The 24,270-nt window shown below is 36.2% G+C and overlaps 1 protein-coding gene across 2 annotated transcripts in view; it reads right to left on the minus strand.

The window, feature by feature from the left end:
• Nucleotides 1–353: 353 nt before the first annotated feature.
• The window catches only part of WDR36 (WD repeat domain 36), a 43,501-nt gene continuing 19,584 nt past the window's right edge, over nucleotides 354–24,270 (minus strand). For both annotated transcript variants that reach the window (XM_027545456.1, XM_027545457.1), the window contains 11 exons: nucleotides 20,081–20,195; nucleotides 19,426–19,591; nucleotides 18,872–18,980; nucleotides 16,869–16,948; nucleotides 11,363–11,470; nucleotides 9,620–9,717; nucleotides 9,084–9,229; nucleotides 6,255–6,374; nucleotides 5,988–6,069; nucleotides 4,317–4,504; nucleotides 354–3,340 (listed from right to left, as the gene is read on the minus strand). In XM_027545456.1, coding sequence (XP_027401257.1) covers nucleotides 3,191–3,340; nucleotides 4,317–4,504; nucleotides 5,988–6,069; nucleotides 6,255–6,374; nucleotides 9,084–9,229; nucleotides 9,620–9,717; nucleotides 11,363–11,470; nucleotides 16,869–16,948; nucleotides 18,872–18,980; nucleotides 19,426–19,591; nucleotides 20,081–20,195 — 1,362 coding nt within the window. In that variant the 3' untranslated portion in view covers nucleotides 354–3,190. The remainder of the gene's footprint in view (nucleotides 3,341–4,316; nucleotides 4,505–5,987; nucleotides 6,070–6,254; nucleotides 6,375–9,083; nucleotides 9,230–9,619; nucleotides 9,718–11,362; nucleotides 11,471–16,868; nucleotides 16,949–18,871; nucleotides 18,981–19,425; nucleotides 19,592–20,080; nucleotides 20,196–24,270) is intronic.

Raw genomic sequence — 24,270 nt, forward strand, 5'->3', positions numbered from 1 at the left:
CTTGAATAGCACAACACAGGTTTGAACTGTGTGGTCCATTTATACTTTTTTTTTCAGGTATGTATAGTCTGCAGTTAGTTGAATTCAGATCATATAGTACAGATGCAGAACCATGGATATGGAGGAACCACAAGTATGGAGAGCCAACTATAAATTATACTCAGATTTGACTGCATGAAAGGTGGCACCCCTAACCTCCTGCTTAAGAGTCAACTGTAATTCTCTTCAAATCAGTACCATGAATGTACTCTAACTAAAATCAAAACCTCAAAAATGCTCACTAACAGCCAAGAAATTTCTGAAAAACATTAGGAATGCATCACTCCAACCATTTCTGAAAACATACCAGAAAACTGTAAACAATTCATTATTTATTAGGAAAACTAAATGCCTTAGAGAATTTAACACATAATAAAACACCACCCCAAATCAGGAAGAATGGATTTCAACAAATAGTTTTTGGACTTTTGAATAAAAGTAGCTCTGTACCTTGCACTCTTCACAGAAATTAATTCCAAATGGAGATCGAGATGCATACATAATTAACTTAGAAAAAAATACAGAACATGCTCTATCTATATTTTGAAATAAAAGTCCTAAAAATATTTATCAATTTAACTATATATAAATATAAAACATCTGTTTAAAAAAGATACCAAAAGTAAAACTAAAGACAAGCGACCAACTGGGAGAAAACACTGAAACAGATGTAAAAGACTAATATCTATATCCAAACTACATGAAAAACTCCTAACTAATTCATGAGATAAAAAGACAAATCATTCACAGAAAAATGAGCAGTGTTGGCAAAAGGCAATTCACATGTCTAAAGCAAATATATGAAAAGATGTCCATCTTTACCTTTACCTACTAGTAAAGGTTTTTCCTAAACATGAACAATAAAAATGACAATTTTTCACCTATAAATTAAAAAAATTTAAGCAATGAAGTATCTCTTTAAAACTGCCTAACTCTGGCTCAGCAAGTCAAAGCTTAAGCATACAATAAATCCTTATGCCCGTACAATCATACAAGATGATACTCTTTTAGCACTGTTTGAAAAAAAAAGCAGTAAACTACCCTAGTGTCCATTATAGGCTAAGTAGGTTGTAGAACACTATACAAAAATCAACAGGTCAGATTAGGTGAGATTATATTCAAAGAGACCACGGAGAAAAGTTGCAGAATGATATACATATATCTATGTAAAAACTGAAGCTATACATTTCTTGTAGCAATTACATATATATACATTCACAGAAAACATGGAAGTGACTAAATGGAAAGTTAACAATTGTTACTTCTAGGGAAGGTATTGGGATTGTTAATCAAAAATAGACTGATGTTTTAAATGCAGTCATATACTACATTTGCAATTTAAAAGGTAAAGAAAAAGCAGCATGCACAAACTGATAACATTTTAAGAAAAAATATACACAAAAAATTTTCCTTTGATGGTGAACATACAGGAAAAATACTGGAAGGTTACCTGCCAAAATGATGCTTTAATACTATCTAAAGCTATCTCCAATAAAAATAATATACTGAACTCCTGTATTTTCATTTGAAAAAAAAGTTCCAGATTTGTCACAGTAATACAATTTCAGTTTAGCACTCTTATTGTTTTAGATATTTACAATGTTCACATTGTTACAGAACTGTATACTGAAATTTGCCGTATCTTTAGATATAGTATTTGGGGCAAGGGGAAACAGTTTTTAAAGTTAGAACTTAAGTGATAATTAGGGCTTCCCTGGTAGCTCAGCTGGTAAAGAGTCTGCCTGCAATGCAGGAAACCCCAGTTCAATCCCTGGGTCAAGAAGATCCCCTGGAGGAGGGATAGGCTACCCACTCCAGTTTTCTTGGGTTTCCCTGGTAGCTTAGACAATAAAGAATCCCCCTGCAGTGCAGGAGAGCTGTACAATCTTCACACTGTACATAACTGTACACTGAAATTTTGCCATATCTTTATAATATAGTATTTGGGGCAAGGGGAAATACAGTTTTTAAAGTTAGAGCTTAAGTCATTACTAACATTTAAGTCAATGGCTTTATTAAGTTTATATACATTTCTAAAAGAACAAAGTACAAAACAATACTGGCTTATTTCTTTAGCAGTTTACTATTAATAATTCTACCTTTAACAAAAACACTTCACCATTAAACAAAAAACTTTGATAATTAAAGTTATCATTGATCAGCTTCTTGTGAAGACTATTCCTTTGGAGATTATTCTGTAAAACTATATCCTAATTAGAATGGCACTGGCATTCAGATACAACCAGCTGAATTTTATGAATAACACTACTTTCGACTATAAAAAATTTGAACTTTATTAATTCACTTATTGCTGAAGTCTTGAACCACAGAAACAACAATGATGAAAAAAGGGAAAAGTGCCAGAGCTGCCTGGTTTCACAATGGTTATGATACAAAAATGTAGTCAGAAAACAAAACAAAACAAAACAAAAATGTAGTCAGCAGTTTCTTTCCAAATAAAAAGGTCTTCAGTGGGGAAGAAAGACCTTTGAAGGCTATCTTCAATGGAATTTGGAATTTCCCTCACCCATTCCAGGTATCTGTTCAACTGACTCCTATAGCAAGTTGCCTTGTGAAAGCACCTCTCATATTAAAAAAAGTAAGTTCCTTTAGAATGTACAACGGAGAGAGGACATTCTACAATGTACAGTGTAGTACAATGGAGAGAGGGTACAATGGAGAGAGGACTAGGTCAGTGTTATAACTATGTTTTCATCAAAGGCCACCAAGGAAAGACACATGTCTTTTTACCGCATAACATGAAGGCACTTTTTAAACATATATCACTTTTAACTTCAGTTTAACTTGGTAATACTTTACATGAGAGACCCAGCATACCTCAGTATGTTACAAACATTCAAAAAACACAAGCTTGGTGATGACAATTCAAAAGAAGTCATATCCAAGTAACTGATGAAGAAACTCAGAAAATAGATCATTTGAGAAGGCTCTTTACATCTTTAAAACAAAAGATAGTTATAATTTTATTTCAAGAAAAGTATTCAGCATGTAAAGTGGAGTCACAGTGACTGACTAGTCAGTAGTGCTGGCATTTATTTTCCTTTCACACTGAAACTTGGAAAACAAGGGTATGAGTTAAATTCAACCTCTTTAATAGAAAAGTCTTTGATTTAGCTACCTAACTTTATTTTTATAACAAAGCACTTTTAATGTAATTTAAAACACACAGGCTTTGATTAAAGAGTAACTGTAAATGGATCCAGTTTTCTTCCAACTGTGACGACAACTTTGTCATTTCTTCCAGAAGTACTGGCTCTGAAGGAAGCGTTTTCAGGTGCAACTGAAAAGAAAAATGATAGCTGAACATTTAATTTAAGAAAAGTAAAATTTTGTTTATGCTGGATTTAACTGTTTTACAAGGAACCTCAGAAGACACTACTCTTGATTTTTTTTCTTAAAGGCTGGTTTATTACAATCTCACATCTCCCTCTCCTCTATTATGAGTCTTCATGGTTCTGTCACTCTCTCAGTAAAACTGAAGTAATGACTCTCCTCTGTTTAAGGAGAGTCCCGATACACATGAAGAAACAAAGTCCTAGTTCTAAATTTACAACTGTGGTAAATTTTGGAAAAAATACAGGAACAATCTGCAGCATTTCTAATTTTTTATCCTACACACTACCATCTATAAATTTACTTTTTAAATAATTTCAAATAATTAAGTCAAGTGAAAACTTTTAGATATTTATGAGATAAATAATCTATCTACTATTACTGAAAATCAGCATCATCTACCTCCTTCAATATGTTATAGCAGTGAGATAAAAATGAGTTCTCCATTATATTCGTCATAAAAGCAACTCTGTTACTGTCAAATCGTTTGAAACTCCTTCAACCAGGACAGAAGTAAACCTTACTTTTTTCATGATCATTAAAAAAAAAACCTGCCAAAATGTAACTAAATAAAAACGCTAATAGGTTAATTATGTCTATGGATGATATAGAAGTCAGGGGGTTGAGTCAAAATTGTGCTGAGCTAAAAAACAGAAGTCAACAAAGAACATTTACAAGCTGCTGCCCCATCCAGCTATCCAGTATGGTAGTCACTAGGCACAGAAAGCTGTTGAAATTAATTAAATTTCTATAAAATGAGAAACTCAGGTTCTTAGTCACATCAGCCACGATTCAGGTGCTCAGTAGCCAGATGCAGTGAAGTATGGATACAGAATGTTTCCATCTCTGCAGACATTTCTGTCAGACAACGCTACTGTGGAGGAGGGCAAGCTGTGAAGTGCTGTCTCACATCTTAGACTTACCTTCAGAAACAGGGCGAGGTATGCCTGGGCTAACTCAAAATCCCGCTTTCTGTCCAACATTGTCCCAATCATCTTCAAGAAGCTCTTCATAATGCCTACTGAACCACCACAATCAGGAGACAAACTTCGAAGCTCTGTTTCAATTCCTGACGGGCCTAATTCTTTCAGAAGGTTAACAGCAGCTTCATCTACATTGTTTTAATAAGAATCCAGTTATTACCAACAATCATTTAAGAAACTAGTTTTCATTTCAAACTCAACATGTATTTAAATTTGCATTTTTAGCAATTTCTTTCTATTAAGGTTGTTAAAAATCTAATTAACATTTAGCACCAGACATTTTAACATGCTTATAAATCAGTCAGAACAAATTCAATATAAGAAGGCTACAGAAGTATATACACCAAGTTATTAATAGTATTTGCTAGTGAGAATAAGATGAGGTGAGGGAATTTATTTTTGTATTGTTTATAAAAGTTATAAAAGTATCACTTGACCATTAACAAACATTAATACTACAGAAATATATGTGGGGAAAGACTCCACCTTATTCACTGCAAATCTACTTTTCCCTAGAAGTAAGCACTCTTGTTTCATATACATCCCATGAAAACATACTCTGCTGCTGCTAAGTCACTTCAGTTGTGTCCGACTCTGTGCAACCCCAGAGACGGCAGCCCACCAGGCTCCCCCATCCCTGGCATTCTCCAGGCAAGAACACTGGAGTGGGTTGCCATTTCCTTCTCCAATGCATGAAAGTGAAAAGTGAAAGTGAAGTCGCTCAGTCGTGTCCGACTCTGAGCGACCCCACAGACTCCTCCATCCATGGGATTTTCCAGGCAAGGGTACTGGAGTGGGGTGCCATTGCCTTCTCCAAAACATAGTCTATACACTTATACAAGCATTTGATATTACAATGGCAATGACTATGCTTTTAGGTTTTTGCAAAAGAACAATACCACTGACAAGAGTCTAATACATTTTGTTTTTCAGTAGATATTAAATAATAGTGCCTCTCCTCTTTGCTCCCCCATAAATGTAACAAGTTACTCCTTTTATAATCCTGCTACTCTTTAGCTATCAGTGCAAGTACCATTCTTTGACTTTTGCCAATGGAGTGATACTGGCATGAAAACACAAAACAACTGGGTCAGAAGACAAGAGGGTAAGTCAAACGGGAGAATGACTGTAATTCTGTTCATTGCTTACAGCTCTCATGATCATTATTAGCTATAGATTGTAGCTTTCAAAATTTACGACACTCAATTTTTTAAAAAAGTCTTTTTGTGTGATAATTTGGTAATGTCCGAAATTACCTAAAACAAAAGTCTATTGCAAACTACACTGCAAAACGCACTTGTAAATAAAAAGAAGAGCAAAAAAGAAAAAAATTCCAATTTTCCATACAGAAAGAAAGAGAGGTTCTCAAAAGATTATCATCTTAACACCTGAGTGTAGCATCACTCATCTACTGTAAACAAAGCAAAAATTACTTCAGATTAAAACCAAGATTTCAATCCTTTTGGCTTTTACTTTCAACTACTGAGAAATCTGCTAATATTTCACTCAATTCTCGTCATATAAAGTAACATAGTAAGCTGAATAATTTTATAAATATTATAAATATAAATTATAAATATAAATGGTAAAATATTTTATAATTTAACTTACATTTATTATTTACCAGTCCTTCCTCAAGTTTCAAGCAGAAATCTGATTTTTGAGCCAAAATTCCAAGATTTACCACTTTAGACTTAAACAAAAACAAATACACATTATTCAAAAACCACAATTATAACAAAAAATTTGTAGTTTATAATTAAAAGCTAGCATTAATTTACTCTGTATCTGTAAAACTGGGTCTTGGTTAAAACTACAAATGTACAGCATACCATGCACGCCCCGTGTGCCCAGATGCTCCTCTAACTGGGCTCTCACCTGCTGAGGATCATTATTCTGTTCAGGTGCAGCATATCTGGGTACAAGACCAGGAATAGTTGGAATAAAAAATGGTGCTGATTTGGGTACTTTGGGTGGTTCCTTTGGTTTATTCTTTTTCTAATTAAGAAAAACGAGAAAAGGAAAAAAAGACTAGTAATTATCTTGCCAACAGTTTCTAACAGTTAATTCCCACTTAATTTTTAAAAATCCCCAAAAGTAAAAAAAATGAAAAGAATTAAATTCAGATTAGGATACTGAAATGAAATCCCAAACAACCAATATACCACAGATATCCTTAAATTGGGCTTCGCAGTGCAAACCTCTAGTACTCTTGCTGATAAGGCAAAAGGAAAATGATAGGGTTCAGGAGAAGCTCTGAGGCAAAAATAGCTCATTTTCCTGAAACGTGAATATTTAGGTGAAGAAGTAACAAGCAATTTTGAACTTCTTTTACACTGAAATACAAGATGGGCTAGAAAGCAAAATTTACATAAATGCTCAACAGTTTTTCAAATTTCTCTTCTTCAAAAGAAATCTGGAGCCAGAGGCAGTCTCTACCGTTAAAAGTAATTTAGTAAATTTTGTGTGTATGTGTGAAGCATTCCCCTAATTCTTCTATTTTATTGGAATTTTTATTTTTCCTTAGTACTTTGTGTTTTTAAAAAGCAATAGAATACTATTGTTCCTTCATAAACTATTTCAAGTGTCAGCAAAATTCTATCACAAAAATTCCACTGGAATTCCCACTGACAGAATTCAATTTTGGTGACATTGTTACATATCACTATCTCAAGAGAATTTGATGGACTCTTAAGAAGTCTCACAATTTTACCTTACACTACTCCTCTTCCATTCTTTAGGAACTGAGGGGAGATTTGCTTTTTGAAAGAAAGTCAGGGATATTTGTGGCCTCTTGGAGCCACAGCATAAAACAAAGTCGAACAAAGTACAGCCCATAGCAATGTAAGCACAGCCTTCTTTGTGATAGGGAAACTGTAGTAATGTAGTAAGAGTCAGTTACCCTTCCTAACTGACTGTTCTTGAGTTAGAAGGCAGTCACTGAGTTGTAAATAAAAACAAAAGGCTTTGGAGAAGTTCCACAGGGTTCTGGAAATTACCTAATTTCATAAAGGAAACGGTGAGTATAAAAGTTAACCACAGGACAAAAATAAAAATTCTAATTTCTTTCATTCAGAAGGAAATTAATATTGGAGGTGTTATAAAGAGCATTCATTCACAATTTCTCTATATTTTTATGCAGAACAAACTGCATCTTAGCAAGAAGAGTGCCCACCAAATGTAGCTCAATTAATTGGGCATTATTCTAATTGGTCCCTCATACTCACCTACTTGTTCTTTTGAATGTATTGCTTTTAAAGCCATTCCATAAACTACTTCCTTTACAGTTGATAGATTAGACAATACAACTATGTACCTAAACAACATACCTTTATACTGAGGCCCAATCTTTCAAAAGGTGAGCAATAAAAAGGAGCACTTTCAAATTTTGAGTCAAATGAACATGTGAAAACTCTCTTTTCTTAGCCGAGACATGTATGTCTTTTCTGGTGCCAATTTACTAGCTACAAAAATAGTTAGGATGGCATGTCATAGCTATCTGTCAGTGTTCCTTACACTTTTTTTATGCCAGCCCATAATGTGACTTAGTACACACATAAACTCTAGTGACTGTATGTATGCTCAGTGCTGTGCTTAGTCTCTCAGTCGTGTCCAACTCTGCGACCATATGGACTGTAGCCTGCCAGGCTCCTCTGTCCATGAGATTCTCCAGGCAAGAATACCCAAGTGGGTTGCCATGCCCTCCCCCAGGGGATCTTCCCAACCTAGGGATTGAACCCAGGTCTCCCGCATTGCAGGCGGATTCTTTACCATCTGAACCACCAGGGAAGACCATAATTACTCAAGTGGGTAGCCTATCTCTCATCCAGGGGATCTTCCCAACCCAGGAATCGAACCAGATTGCAGGGAGCTTCATTATCAGCTGAGCTACCAAGGATGCCTGACTGTATGTATATATCTAACCAAGTTGAGTTTCATAAAACAAAACACCCTAATTCTCAGAAGATAATCTCTGAAATTTTCTAGTCTGTATGTTTCAGTTGCTTTTGATACTCACAAATAGGGGTCATGCAACATGCTTTGAAACACGTTAATTCATGCCATAACTGTCCATTTGTCATGTAAAACTGTAAACTCCTCAAGGACAAAGGGCCAAGTTATTTGCCACTGCTATTATCTCAGGATGCTACCTACTACCTAGTTCACACTAATTTATGTGCCTGAACCTAAAAGCAAACCTTCCTGTAGCAGACAGAGCAGGGTGTGGTATGGTAAAGAGTGACTGAAGTTTACTTTTAAAAAGACCAGTGAAAGTATTCTAGTCCCCAGATGTCTAGAAACAGAAACATCACACATTATGATGACTTCCCCCCCTCATTTCATAAGTTAAGTGAGATTAGGCTAGGCTTAAAACAATTTCTAATAGCTCTGTAGTTGCAGGCTATACTACTGCTGTATTTGAAGGTCCTTGAGTGCTCTCAAAGTAGATATATATACATGGAGAAAGTCTTGTAATAATATTAGATTAAATAGCATTCAGCTAAATGGTATCTGCTGTACTATCTTAGGCATTAACTACTCCACCTAAAGACCTCCAAGAAAGGGAAGCTATCTTTACTAAAGAAAATACTTTTGGAATATGTCTTCAGGGGCCAATATTAAGTGTACTATCAGATCAGATCAGATCAGTCGCTCAGTCGTGTCCGACTCTTTGCGACCCCATGAACCGCAGCACGCCAGTATTACCTTAATAACATCAAGATTAAGAAGGTTTTTCCACCGGGATTCAGGAAGGAGTGACAGAGTTACCAACTGCTCATTCAACTGTTCTGGGGAGTCATACTCTATCATTTCCTCACTTGGTTCTACAGTTTCTTCTGATAATTCTACATCTTAAAACAAAAAATTTTCAAGTATAACAAATTAATGCTGAATGTAATTTTTATCATATAAAAGCAACTTAATTAACTTCAAATCCATTAGTATTTCACAACATGTTCACTCAGTATAACTCAATATAACTTGTAAACTCTATTCATTTTATTTTCTCATATTAAGTACAATTTCCATCACCAGACTCAAAACATTTCTCCACTGTTTTACATGAATACTCCATCAATTATGTCTTTGTTTATACAAAGATTCATGAAGTCATTCAAAATACTTCATTAAGATAAAAAAATACTATGATTGAATGCATTAAACTGCCTTCAGTGGCAATATCCTACAGGTTAGGTTTATTATATTACTCTTCAAAAATTACTTTACTAGTTTTTGATTACCTTGGGTTTGACAAGTACCAGGAAGCATCACTACTGAAGGAACATAATCTGTAGGAAGTGGCCGTAATGAAACAACTGAATACAGGGAAATATTGGACCTGAGACATAAAAAACATAAGCAATATCACAAAATTTATTAAAAATATTTTCAGAGAAGCTTCGATTACTGGTAACAATCTCCACGATCTTGAATTTGGCTATAAATTCCAATCACTTGTAAAAAAAAAAAACTCAAAAATAGACAGTATTAATTTCAAAATGCTTTGACTCATATCACAGATGTCATCACAAGAAAGCTGCCTATAAGTATTATGAACAGAGTCTTTATTTTTAATGTAGCACAAAAAAGTACTTGAGAGATTAGTAGTGGATAGTATTTTTATGGATAATATTTTTATAAGGTAACGTAACACCCATTTATTTATACTGCTTTGACAAATGGCAACCTTCATCTAAGGAAATTACAACTGAAGGAAAGATGGACTCAGAGCATTACGTCAGACGGTGATTACACGGATCAGATCCTTGGGGGTGCTGAACAGTCATGGGTTCCCCTGTCTCTAGAATGGTCCTTTAAGTGCTACTTGACCCTGCGTCATGACTTTGGATCTGACTGACTAATCTGATCCACATCTGACTAATCAAGATGTGAATATCTGTCCCAAAGTGGGCTAATCATATTGTTTCCTGTACATAATGAATCTGGAATGGGAATTCCAGGTTCTGAGTTATATTAACAGCTGTACTATATACTCTGTTGCTGAGGTACCACAACACCATTCTTCTCTTATCTTGACTGTTCAAGCCTCAAAGATTCCAGGAGATACTCCATTCTGCTTACTAAGGTGACCAGAGTCTATTTCTATTATATATTAAATTTATTTTCACATCCTAAAAAGTCAATTAGAAAACCTTGTAAGTAGAAAAGGAATTCATTTTTTTCTCTTCCTCAATAATAAGAGTTAAATTTTAAACTCACTTATCCTTTCTGCAAATAGAAGTCAAATAGGGTAACAAATAAAAATCAAACATGTTCAACTCTTTGCGACCCCATGAACTATACAGTCCATGGAATTTTCCAGGCCAGAATACTGGAGTGGGTAGCCTTTCCCTTCTCCAGGGGATCTTCCTGGCCCAGGAATTAAACCAGGGTCTCCTGCACTGTGGGCAGATTCTTTACCAACTGAGCTACAGGGAAACCCGATATTACTATCCTTTCTGCAAATAAAAGTCACAGATAAAAATCTGTGGCTAACAGATAAAAATCAAACATGTGTAGCTTAGAATATACACTTGAGCTGCTGCTGCTGTTAAGTTGCTTCAGTCGTGTCTGACTCTGTGCAACCCCATAGACAGCAGCCCATCAGGCTCCAGCATCCCTGGGATTCTCCAGGCAAGAACACTGGAGCGGGCTGCCATTTCCTTCTCCAATGCATGAAAGTGAAAAGTGAAAGTGAGGTCGCTCAGTCGTGTCCGACTCTTAGCGACCCCATGGACTACAGCCTACCAGGCTCCTTCGTCTATGGGATTTTCCAGCCAAGAGTACTGGAGTGGGGTGCGCTACCTAAATTATTAAGCAGAAGTTGACTTAACTGTAGATTTAAGGTGAACTATGTGACACTTCCATTTTATAAGTTAAAAAACCCCAAAAAACTGAAGGGCAATGTTAGCAACTATGACTGTCTGACAATATCATCTTCCTTTTTCTTCTTACCCCAGAAAGAACTGTATGAGAGAACTTACCACAGATAAACTCCAAGGTGGTCGACATGGGAGGTGGCCAGAAAGTCTCCAGTCGGGGACATAGTGACATTAAGAGGAGCCGAGTCCAACAAGAAGCTGTCTATAAGACTACAGAAAGAACCAAGACGTTACAGTCCTTCAACTCTACTAAAAAGGACACAATTCACAAAATATCATTTTGCTAAAAGAACAAAGGGTAAGAGATGAAGAAAATGTTTGCTTTTTACTTTTAAATCACCAACACCAAAAAGTCATCACTAACAAAGAGCTTTGTCAACTAAGCTACGATGGGAAAATAATCTCCTCAATGAGAGAGACCCAGAACACTAAACAGATCAATTAATTTGAGAGAGAGTTTCAATAAAAGGGAGAATACAGGAGACAATGCTGTTTTTCTGGAATGCCATTTTGGTAGGTTCGGAAACAATTCTAAAGATCACACATTTAAAATAATTTATCAGCACTCTCCTGTATTTGTTATGCCAGTGAAAATAACAAAAGGGGTAGGCAACAGAAGAAAGTAATAAAAATGGCCATGGGAGAATGGCAGTGGGGAAAAAAAGTTCGGGCAATTCTGTTTTTCAAACAGGTGACCATGTGCTACACAGCAAGCAGGAAACTCAGTCTGTGCAGCATCACCGTAAAGCAGTTCACGGTGCTCGTCCACACGGACACTTCGGACAGCTGCAAGCAGGGGCTGTGAAAAGCTGGGGAGGAAAAGGGAGCGATGGCACTCCAGAAGACGACGCACAGCAGGCTCCTCAGAGAGCAGTGTGTGCGATGAACATGAACCTTACAGACGGGCAGGACTTCAACAGATGCCGATGGTCAAGAAAGCACCTTCTGGGAGAAGGAATGTGGAAGGCAAGGCAAGGGGAACCGTGTCCAGTGAGGAACGCAGTTTGGTCTTGAATACCAAACATCTGAGTTTATCTTTTAATCAATGGAAAGCCACTACAGGCTTTTGAGCAGATAGCAGTATAATTTCTACTTTCATAAGAAAATCTGGCAGCAGAATGTAGAATATATTTGAACAGGAAGAACAGTGAGATTATGGCAGCAGTCATCTAACAAGCAGGGAAGATCTGAACTAGGATAGTGGCAGCGGGAAGCGAAATGAGGCGAATTTAAGGAGCAAACAGAAAGGCCTAACACACGGGCACGTTGCAGACGAGGCTCCCTAGGCTGGCTGAGAGTGCGAGTACTCTGTGCACCTTAAGAGGAGTATGCTGGTTTTAGTAAGAGCTGTTTCAAAAACTACTTTATTCACTGAAGCCATTACATTATCCATGAGAAGGCATGGCAAAACGACTGAAGTTCAGAATCTTTGGTAATTACATTATTTCAATAAATAAAATAACAGGAGTTAACACTTTTTTCAGTGTTCCATGCTAGGAAGTATTCTGAGCACTTGTGACTATTAATTAAATCCTCACAACCCCATGAGGCAGATCCATCCTTACTATGCCCGTTAGAAAAATGAGGCCCAGTCATACTTGCTCAAGGTAGAAAGTGACAGAGACATACCTGTCACCAAGAAGTCTGCACACTTAATCACCAAAAGCTCAGGAACACCACTACTGAAACTAAAGGTACAGCAGCCGACAGAGCACACACCCAGAAGATGACTACAGCGTGACTCACGGAAACACTATGAGCCGCTCAAATGTCACATGGAGGCCATGATTAAAGGACCCATACAAAATCTTTCTCAATCTGTTCAGAGTGATTAACAATTACAAACCTTAACTAATGAATACAAAATAGTAGGACAAGACTAAAATTAGCAGCACCACAAACAAACTAAAGTGGGCTCAGGACAATGACTGATGTTTAAATTCTCACTTATGGGAAAAAAATGTGATTAATAATCTGTCTGATTTCTGTTCAACCATTCCTTGGAAACTCATAAACACAGCTGCTTGGGGGATCAAACAAATTGGGGAAAAGGACATTTGCTAAACACTTATTATATACCAGAGACTGTCAAATTATTTAATTCATTTAATACAAACAACCCAGAGAAGAACCACTATCTCAATGTACACTGATGACTAAGCCTAAACTCAGGAATTTTAGAACTCACCATCTAACTGCTCACTAAAGTGTGTGTGAGGGATGAAACTACCTGACACGTTCAGAATCTATCTGTTAAAGAGGAATCTACTGCTTGAGCAAATTTATTTTACTTGATACTATAATTATTTTGGCAAATTCACTGTGCAACATGGTTTCCACAGCTGTTGTGTGTGGGTAGACTGGCCCTCCATTATGTAAAAGCATCAAATCAAAGAAGTGGTTTTCACATAAACAGCATGTTTTACATGGCCACAGTTGCTCATAGAGCCTAAGTGTAAAGGTTTAATCCCAGACCTAACTACCATATTGTCACCTGCTAATCCTACAAAATGAAAAGTTCCAGGTAAATTATAAGCTTTTTGAGAAAATGTTAAAAAAAATCCTCATTGTAAGGGGTCAGATTTTTAAGCACAGAGTCCCATGCATACAGGTAACATTAACTCACTTCTGATTATATTCTAAACCAGTGCAGACAATGTCTAGATGTTCAATCTCCAAAGTGATGGAATCCTCAAAGAACAGAACAAATGGATAGTTTTGCCTCAGTGGGAAATGCAAAACAAAATTCTATTCCAATTGTTCTCACGTAATGCCCCTCAGAAAGCAGGGATTGGGTGGATGAGATAGAACAAAATGCAAAATTCTATTAAAACTATTTAATTTTATATTTTTCTCACCCTGAAAAGTGTTTAACTCTTAAGAGATTAAAATTAACCATAAATAAAAGGTGGTAGCAGATGACAGAAAATTTCAGGGACAAAAATTTCAACCTCATTTCTCTGAAAACCCTAGAAACAGAAGAAAATTTTCCACACTTAAAACAAAGAAACCACTTTACAGGGAACAGTTCAGTACCATGCCTTTGTTTCAGATAGACACAATTAATCCCAGATGGCTGCATCTGCATATTACCACACCAAAGGTCCACTTACACACGGCTTCACAGTGTAGCCTTTGTAATGAGTGTACTCACTCTTTACATATTTAACATGTTATGTAAATGATAAAACTGCTTACTGAAGAAAAAACTAGGAATCCCCAAAGCTTGCGTTACTAATTATGTTTAAGAAAAGAAATGAAATTTAAAAAGTCAATGATTACCTACAACTGTATGGTCCTTACTGTATCTTCTACATCGAGAAAACCAAATCATCCTTAGTACATACCCAAGCAAGGCTGGTACCACGACTGCTGGGAAATCTTTCTCTTATGCTGTTGCTGCTGCTAAGTCGCTTCAGTCGTGTCCGACTCTGTGTGAACCCATAGACAGCAGCCCACCAGCTCCCCCGTCCCTGGGATTCTCTAGGCAAGAGTACTAGGGTGGGCTGCCATTTCCTTCTCCAATGCGTGAAAGTGAAAAGTGACAGTGAAGTCGCTCAGCCGTGTCCGACTCTAAGCCAACCCCATGGACTGCAGACTACCAGGCTCCTCTGCCCATGGGATTTTCCAGGCAAGAGTACTGGAGTGGGGTGCCAATGCCTTCTCCATCTCTTATGCTAACTACAGCAAAATCTCACTGACAAACTATGCTGCCTCGGGCAAATCACTTAACTTCTGAGCCTCCATTTTCTCATTTGTGAAACGGGACTAAAACCAGTACCTCTCTAACAGAATATGAGACAAGATGAAAACTAAAAGCACTAAAGTGCCCAGAAGTCCATGGAAAAAGTCGACTGCAACAGGGCAGCAGCAATTGTGGGAAACTGCTTTTCAGCCTTCTCATCTGCTCCACTTCAGATCTTAACCAAAGAGGTAGTTATTTGTGTCTTTATTAAAAACATACTTTGGTCCAATCAGTGTAGATATTATTATCTTTTAACAATCCTATGTGACTCATCTCTCGCTCTTGCGTTCCCCCAGCTTAGTTTCCCTGTATTCACTTAAAACTGTCTGTGTTCACTGAAAAATAAGATACCAGAGTTGAAAACATGTCAGATTTAAATGTGTTCATCTTTTTACTAAAATAAGAAATTCAGCAAAAAGCCTTATGCTGAATCAAAGACTGGTGGCTCTGAATGCTACTTTTGGATCCTAATTTTTCCAACCCCCAAAAAACTTACCATTTTTAAAAAACGTTCTGACTATTTAGTACTATTCAACATTAACCTCCCTCTCTCATCTGATGTGAACTAAAACTACTAAAAAGGAAAATGAAAAGGGCAAAGTGTCAACTCTATTTCCTATACAACTTTCCTACTACAAAGCAATTCAAATCATGTTTAATTTTAGAAAACAGAAGAACAGAAGTCCAAGAAGCAAAAGACTAATCAAAATTCCTAATGGTACCTTAAAAAAAAGTTTTATTTTATTTTAATTAAGAAAGTACTAACTTGACTGAACTTTTTGAAGCTGGAGGATAGTCAACTGATTATTTATTTTGCTTGACTCGACTTTAAGTAAAAGAGAGACACACTGTGGACAAAGCTGCCCAGTTGTTAGAGCTGGACCATCGGTGGCACTTCTGCTGTCTACGCCAAGCCCTGTACACAGGCTGTGGACGGCTGTGTCTCATTCCTGAATCAAACTTGAAGGGAAGTAAGGACACGAGGGTTTTTCCTTTCTAAAGGTCAAACTGCTTTCAGGTATGAGCTTATCTAATTCCTGAGAAACAAGAGGAGCAGAACTGGACAGATCTTAACTGAGCAATATTCCTGAAGACCGAACTACCTTCCCACTCATCTTTCTCACCTCTCTCTTTCCTCATTGTACGTTCCTTTCCCATCACTCCTTTCACACTCCACCTAAGGAATTCTTTGGTGAGTGATATGACTGCAAGTTGTGTGTACTCCTACATAATTTTTAGCAACAAATTACTCTCTGTAGGTTTCTACTGATCAAATTATTTAACAGAATTAATGTTTTCTCTTCAAGTGCCGATTTAGTAGCAAGTTTCAACCTATGACAGGTTTCTTAACACTGTTGGGTTTTATCCAAATCTTAAGACACACATTTCCATTATGTTAAGGTATCTAAATGTCTTCTTTCAAGAATTATGTTAGAGACAGAAAATATATAATATACACAAAGTTAAGGGTTCTGACCTCTTAATTCAATATCAACAACAACAACAAAATACAAAAAAATGCTCAGAATAAGTTTGCAGTCCTAAAGTATGATCTCTAGTCTGGAGTATTAAAAAGGCCAGATGAGCTTTCTTAAGTGAGTTTATGCAACTCACTTCTACTTCTCAATTTTGCAGGAATAGCGAACCTAAGAGATTGGAATTTCCTCACTATCATTTCTTTCAGCACTAATCTCTTAGTTTGAGATCAAACACACTTCAAGGATAAAATATAAGTCAGGTTAGAAAAATCTCCAAATACAGTCACAGTCAAAAAGTACATAATCTGTTAACAACAGGTAAAAGTCACATGTGAAGACAATGACTAAGAAAACTTCTGCTAAGGTTAGGGATTTAACAACTCACCACCCAGACGGAAGGTCCCAAGTTCTAATAGAGCAATCCATTGAAGCACTTATTAACCAACGACCATCAGGGCTGAAAGTCTTTAAATTGAAAGAAAAACATAAATATTAGAGGTGTGTACACATGTATGGATGTGTCTATGTATATTTGTATCTGTATATTTAACAAAGAATGTAAGAAATGAAAAGATAATGCACACTTCATTAAAAAATGTTTGATGCATAAAATGTAGACCACCTCATCTTATATAAAAGAAAATACCATTTCTTATATACCCCTGAGGATACTGCTAAGGATTAGGCTTTTACATGAATTATAAAACTTTTAAAAATGAATAGTAGTACATAATTTTTACTCCATAATCTATTTATAGACAATTAACAAATGTTTGACTACTGTTTTTAACATAAATCTGTGCTGACAACATTCAATTAGAAATATTTTATTAGCCTAATTTCATTTATAAAGTATCAATGAAGCTTTGAACAAAGCCACATTTCCAAGAAGAGTCTATTCCAAAATGATTTTAAAGAATGCAAATTCTCTTAATGTAGAGAAGTTACTGAAGAAGTTGTTCTTGTAGATTCAGCTAAAAATCTTTTCTTCCTTAATGATGTTTTAAATATAATTTAAAACCACAATAATATTTTCAAAATAAAATTTAAACAATAAACTACTTATGACACCATAAAGAAGTTGTATCTTCTCTACAAGTTGTATCTTCTCTATAAGATAAAAATGGAAGAATAACATGAGGTTTAAACCAGGTCAAATGTGAAGAAAGACCGAAAAGGAAAAACTTTTAAGTTTATATTGAAGTAATTGTTCATCCAAGAGACTAAACACACCACAGGGATTATGACCATTGGTTTTGGGATTATGACCATTCATATTAGCAAATGATAACTGGAATAAGTGAACTCCAACTTGGTCATCGGGCTGCAATGATACTATGGAAACTTAAACCTGAAAGTATAGAGAACTCAATTTACAGAAGGATAGTGTAGATAATGAGGAATGGGAAAATGACTCTGACAGCTAAAGTCATGTTATAAAGGCTCACAGATTTAATTGAAGAGGAGTAATTTATTCTTGACTAGGAGAAACTCCACACATAACTCAAAAGGAAAGAAACAGGAAGAACAAGTTGGCTCTGACAGATGTTTTCAAAAATGAAACTTCATTAAAATTACTTCACTCCCACCCTCACTGCTATAGTTGCTGTCACAACAAATTCTGCTGATGAGTAGTTATGCCAATTTCTTATCTACAGAACAAAGTAATTTCCTGGCCATTTCACCCCTATTTTTAAGGAAATGGGTACACATTGTAAATTCAGATTTTTGGTGTGAGACCTGATAAGTGAATACAGCTTGGGGGGGTGCCACTAAAGAGCTAGAAATTTGTTTTATTTCTGTTTCAAGTAAATCAAGATACCTGCAACTGATGTAAAGTCTTCAACATACACTGCTTATACTGAGTACTTCTTACCATATTTCCCACCATAAGAACATAACAGTAAGATAAAATACATATTCACTAATTAAACTCTTTTGAAATTAAGATAAACATTAGAAATCACACTAAACTAGAATAAACCAAGTATTAGATATGCCAGGTCTCCTACTATTAATTCATTATGCATGCAGAAAACAAAAATGAGTTCTCTCAGCTTAGTTTAATACTAAGTCAAAAATGATACCTATGTTTCAATGAATCATTCTGGCCTTGTTTAGAGTTAAAGAGAAAAAATGAACTCTTGGATATACATTTTAATCTAATGGCATTATCCTCCTGAGAAATATTAAAACTTCTTTTCATTCTAAATTTTCCTTAAAAAAAACCTGCTTTGAAAATTAGTCTCCAAATTATTTACTTTGAACATCTCATATGATGAGTTTAATGCCATTAAAAGATAGCAGTTTCAATTATTAGGACATTTTTAACCTAAATAGAAATAGAAATTAATCAAGTTTTATTTTAACATCTAAAGTCTGTTTTACCATGTCATTTATTTGGCCTTGGTGTCCAGAAAACTCTCTGACAATCTTCCTAGTTTCTATGTCCAAAACACTAATGGAGAAGTCGTCCAAGGCAAGTCCCAGAATGCCACTAGCAAGACAAATGCATTAGTTTTAACAAACGAACAAAAACAACCTCTTGAAACTAAAATCTCACAGTCAAGTTTTGTTAATCAAGTATACCTTTGGGGTAAGTTAAACAAAATGTTCTTTCATATGAAAAGTTTGGTTTTTGTTAAATTATATACAGCTGACCACTTTACAAGAGGGTTAGGGCACTAACCCTCTACAGTCAAAAGTCTGCATATAATTTTACAGTTGGCCCTCCCCGTCCACGGCTCTGCATCTGTGGATTCAACCAACAATGGATTATGTACTGCTATCCTGAAGTATTTAGTGAAAAAAAGCTGTGCGTAAGTGGACCCGCACAGTCCAAACTTGTGATGTTCAAGAGACTACTGTACCTTACTTAAATTAAGAACTTTTTCTAAAAACATCAAGAAGAAAATCCATCATCATTAGAAGAAAAACTTTACCTGTCTCTATGTAGCAGCATCAAATTTGGAGATGAATCGAGGCTCACAGAATGAATTAAAACTTTGTTTTTAAAGTTCCAGAACTTGAGTACTCCTTCACTACCAGCTGTAATTGTCAACTGGTTTAATCCATCCACTGCAACACCTCTAACAGATCCTTTATGGGCTTTAAAGCATATGTTAAAAGAAAGAAGAAATAAGAATTGCAATGGCCTCTCCAAACACTACACAAAGAGTGATTACTTTATTTGAATATCTAAGTTCCCACTATTCAACTTCCCTAAAATCTTTAATGTGGATTTTAGGAACGGAGGGAAAATTATTCTACTACATGAGTAATAACAAAATCTACCATCAGGTTGATGCCATGGAAGGTTTCAAAAAATAGTTAAGATATTCTGTTTAATACAAGGAGAAGGAACCAAACACTTTAATTTCTATAATAGCCACTTTCCCTTAATACAACTATGATTTCATTCTCTTTGAGTACTTCAATGAGGTGTTCTGCCACATAGGGTTGACGATAACCCATATGCAACTTTAGCAAAATGCCTGGAACTCAAGAATTTAATAAATGCCAGTGACAGTTATTAGCCTTTTATCTATCTATAATACTTTTTTAAAAAAATAAGAAAAAGAAAAAAAAGGCTGATACCTTGATCCCTGCCGAAACTCCCCCGGTGTATACCAGACTGCATGTTATACACATCAACAGCTCCCGATGAGAGACCAATCACAGCAAAGTTTCCACAGGAAGTTATATCTACTGCCTTAGGAAAAACAAAATTAACACAAAAGACACAGAAAGTAACTAATATTGTTATTGTACTTTACGTTTTCCAAAGTATTTATCAATTGTCTCATTTTTTAAAAAAGATAGTAAATGCATTACTTCATTAATTTTCTTAAACATAATTATTTTGGGGTGTATTAAAAATATCTGCTTGATTCTGCCTCCCTTCTCTAAGTATCGAGAAATCCATACTTCCAAGATGGCAAAATATAACCAAAATTAACTTCATTGAAATTTAAATGACATATCAACTGGTATTTGATTTTTATTTTATTCACAACAGTGCTAAAGTCAAAGCATTCCATTGCCTGATTTCTTACTACCTTACTTTACTTTTGTAATTGCTTCTATAGCAGATACAAAAGTGAAACCATATTAGTTTCAGTTCAAGGGAAAAGTCCCAAGTATTTTAATTACAACTTCGTTTTTTTTAAGGAAGGAAATATACAAGGTAACTAGAGAAGGAAATGGCAATCCACTCCAGTCTTCTTGCCTGGAACACTCCATGGATGGGGAGCCTGGTGGGCTTCAGTCCATGGGGTCGCAAAGAGCTGGACACAACTGAGCACACAGAACACACAAGATAACACGTGGAAAACATCCAGTTTATCAAGTGTCTGTAAAACAAACTCCTATTTAACACTTAGAGAAGCAATGTTATACTAAAAAGATGCCTTTTCTTTCTGTTAAACACATGAGACTGGCTACATGGGGGTCACGGCCAGAGAAAGCCTTCCCTACCACTGTGTGTTAGTCAGATGCCACCCACCTGGGAGTCCATTCAAAGACTGCTGGCTTATGCCGAAAGAAAGAGATGACTTCTAAGACCCAAAAGAGAATGCTTACTACAGGATATCTGTTCCAAACAGTAAGACTGATGCACCACTGAGTCAAGATATATTTACATAGCATCCACATTTAACTGTGTTCAACTTATATATATTTTTCTAGATAATTATAGCGTATTTCTTAGAAAATGTTTTTATATAAGAAATTATGGACTAAAAGCTTAAAAAAGTATTCTGTCTTCCTAAATAGAAAACTAACATAATTTTACCTATTTTGAATAACTCAGAAATTTATGCTGCGTTGTACAGTTATGCTCTTAGGAACTAATGAAGATACTAGGCTATATTGCTGAGATTGTTTAGTCGCTATGTCGTGTCTCTTTGCGACCCCACAGACAGCAGTCCACCAGGTTCCTCAGTCCATGCGATTCTCCAGGCAAGAACACTGGGATGGGTTGCCATTTCCTTCTCCAGGGGATCTTCTTGACCCAGGGACTGAATTCACGTCTCTTGCATCAGGCAGGCGGATTCTTTACCCTTCAGTCACAGCCTGTAAGTAATGACGGTCCTGAAGGCACTATTATACCCTAGTCCCCCATATCCAGAGAATACGTGACAAGACCCTCAGTGGATGCCTTTAATGGCGGGCAGCACCAAGTCCTACACGTACAGGCTTCTCCCTATACTAATGGGCAAGCAGTGTATACAGCACGGACATGTTAGATAAAAAGATGATATTAGACTGGGACAGTGCTATTCAGATGGCATACAATTTAAAATTTATACATTGTGTACTTCTGGAATTTTCTATTCAGAATTTTCAGACTGAAGTTGAATAACTGAAACCATGGATGGGGGTACTGCTGTACTTTTTGGAACCTGAGTTTATTTTAATAGGCTTTATTGTTGTTAACAGGATGGCTTCTAACCTATTTTTTTAAGACAGCAAAACAAAGGGAAAATGAATAAGGTGAGGGTTACCTGTGAGTGAAAAACTGTACTCTGTGCACTGGCTGTCTAATAAACACTGGTTTATTGCATACTGGTTACCGCCTCTGCTCCAGACAGCTAACTCTGCCAGACAAATGACGCAGCACCAGCTAAGTATCACTGTGCTTGTGTCTGTGAATATATATTGTGTGTACACACACACACACAACGTCCTGTGGGTGATCACTATAGGCTAAGAGTTAAAAATACAGGTTCTAGAAGGAGTGGTCTGAGGTTCAAATCCCAGTTTACCACTCGGTACTAGTTTTACTCATCTTGGGCATATTACTCATTATATTAAGCCTCAGCCTCCGTTTTACTATCTATAAAAAGAGGCTAACAATATTCCACATCATAGGACTGTTGTGAGAATAAGATAAAATAGCATGTGCCAGGCAGAGAGCCTGGAACAAAGTAAGCACACAAAAAATGTTAGCTGTAACTGTTATTTACACTACTATTATTTTAATAGCTACTCAACTGTTCAGGTAAACTTGAGAAGTTTAAGATAGAATCTCTATGGCTTAGAAATCAAAGTTTAAGAGTGGAGTTTTGTACTATGGAGAACAGAGCATACACACTGACCAAAAAAACCCGTACAAAATAGGATCAAAGTAATTATATTTCCATACACTAGCAAAAACAATCCAAAATGAAATTAAGAAATCTATTTACAGTAGCACTGAAAAGAATAAAATACTAGGAAAAGTTTAACCAAAAACGTAGGAGACTGGTACACTGACAACTATAAAACACTGGTAATAGAAATTAAAAATCTAATTAAATGCAAAGCCATCTCATGTTTATGGATCAGAAGTAATATTAAGATGGTAACACTCCTCAAATTGAGGTGTATAATCAATAAGATCTCTATCAAAATCCCAGCTGCTTTCTTTGCAAAAACTGACAAGCTGATCATACTGAAATTCAATAGACCAGAATAGCCAAAACAATCTTGAAGAACAAAAAATTAGAAGATTCAATTATCCTGATTTTAAAAAACTTTACTACAGAGTGACCATACTCAAGACAGTGTCATACCGGCATAAAAAAGACAAAGACTCACTCAACAGAACAATCGAAGAGACCTGTGAATAGAAAAAAGCCCTCATGCATGTCAAACAATTTTTGGCAAAGGTACCAAGACCATTCAATGTGGAAAGAATAGTGCTTTGGGCAAATAACACTGACATAACTAGACATCCAAAGGCAAAAGCATGAACTTGGACCCCTATATGATATCGTACACAAAAATTAACCTTAGAAGGGTTACAGATCTAAATTTAAGAGCTAAAATTATGAAACGCTCAGAAGAAATTACAAAAGTAAATCTTCATGACCTTGGGTAAGGCAATGTTTTTCAAAAAACCACAAAAATGGCTAGACTTCAAAATTAAAACCCCTTTATGCTGAAATGACGCCAAGAAGAAAAGGAAATGAGAGCCCACAGAACGTGTGTGCTTAGTCGCTCAGTCATGTCCGACTCTTTTTGCGACCCTCTGGGCTGTAGTCTGCCAGGCTTCTCTGTCCATGGGATTTTCCAGGCAAGAATACTGGAGTGGGTTGCCATTTCCTTCTCCAGGGGATCTTTCTAACCCAAGGTTCGAACCCACATCTCCTCCATCCCCTGCACTTCAGGTGGATTCTCTACCCACTGAGCATCAGCCCACAGAACAGGAAAAACTATTTGCAAATCGTATATCTGATAAGGGACCTGTATCCCAAATATATAAGGAGCTATTACAATTCAAGAGTAAAAAAATAAATAACTCCATTAGACAATGGGCAAGTAACATGAACAGACATTTCTCCGAAGACATAGAAGTGGCCAGTAAGCCACTGTACGAGAAAAGACTCTGATGCTGGGAAAGACTGAGGGCAGGAGGAGAAAGGGGTGATAGAGGATGAGACAGGTGGATGGCATCACCAACTCAATGCATATGAAAAGATGCTCAACACTGTTAAATCACTGGGAAAATATGAAACAGAAGCCACAGTGATAAACTACTTTATACCTACTAGGACAACTCCAGAATCACTGCAGATGGTGACTGCAGCCATGAAATTAAGAAGCTTGCTCCTTCCTAGATAGCATATTAAAAAGCAGAGACATCACTTTGCCAAAAAAGGTCTGTATAGTCAAAACTATGGTTTTCCAGTAGTCATGTATGGATGTGAGAGTTGGACCATAAAGAAAGCTGAGCACTGAAGAACTGACGCTTTTGAACTGCGGTGTTGAAGACTCCTGAGAGTTCCTTGAACTGCAAAGAGATA

This window comes from Bos indicus x Bos taurus, chromosome 7 (assembly GCF_003369695.1).
Source record: "Bos indicus x Bos taurus breed Angus x Brahman F1 hybrid chromosome 7, Bos_hybrid_MaternalHap_v2.0, whole genome shotgun sequence".
In the NCBI taxonomy this organism is placed as follows: Eukaryota; Metazoa; Chordata; class Mammalia; order Artiodactyla; family Bovidae; genus Bos; species Bos indicus x Bos taurus.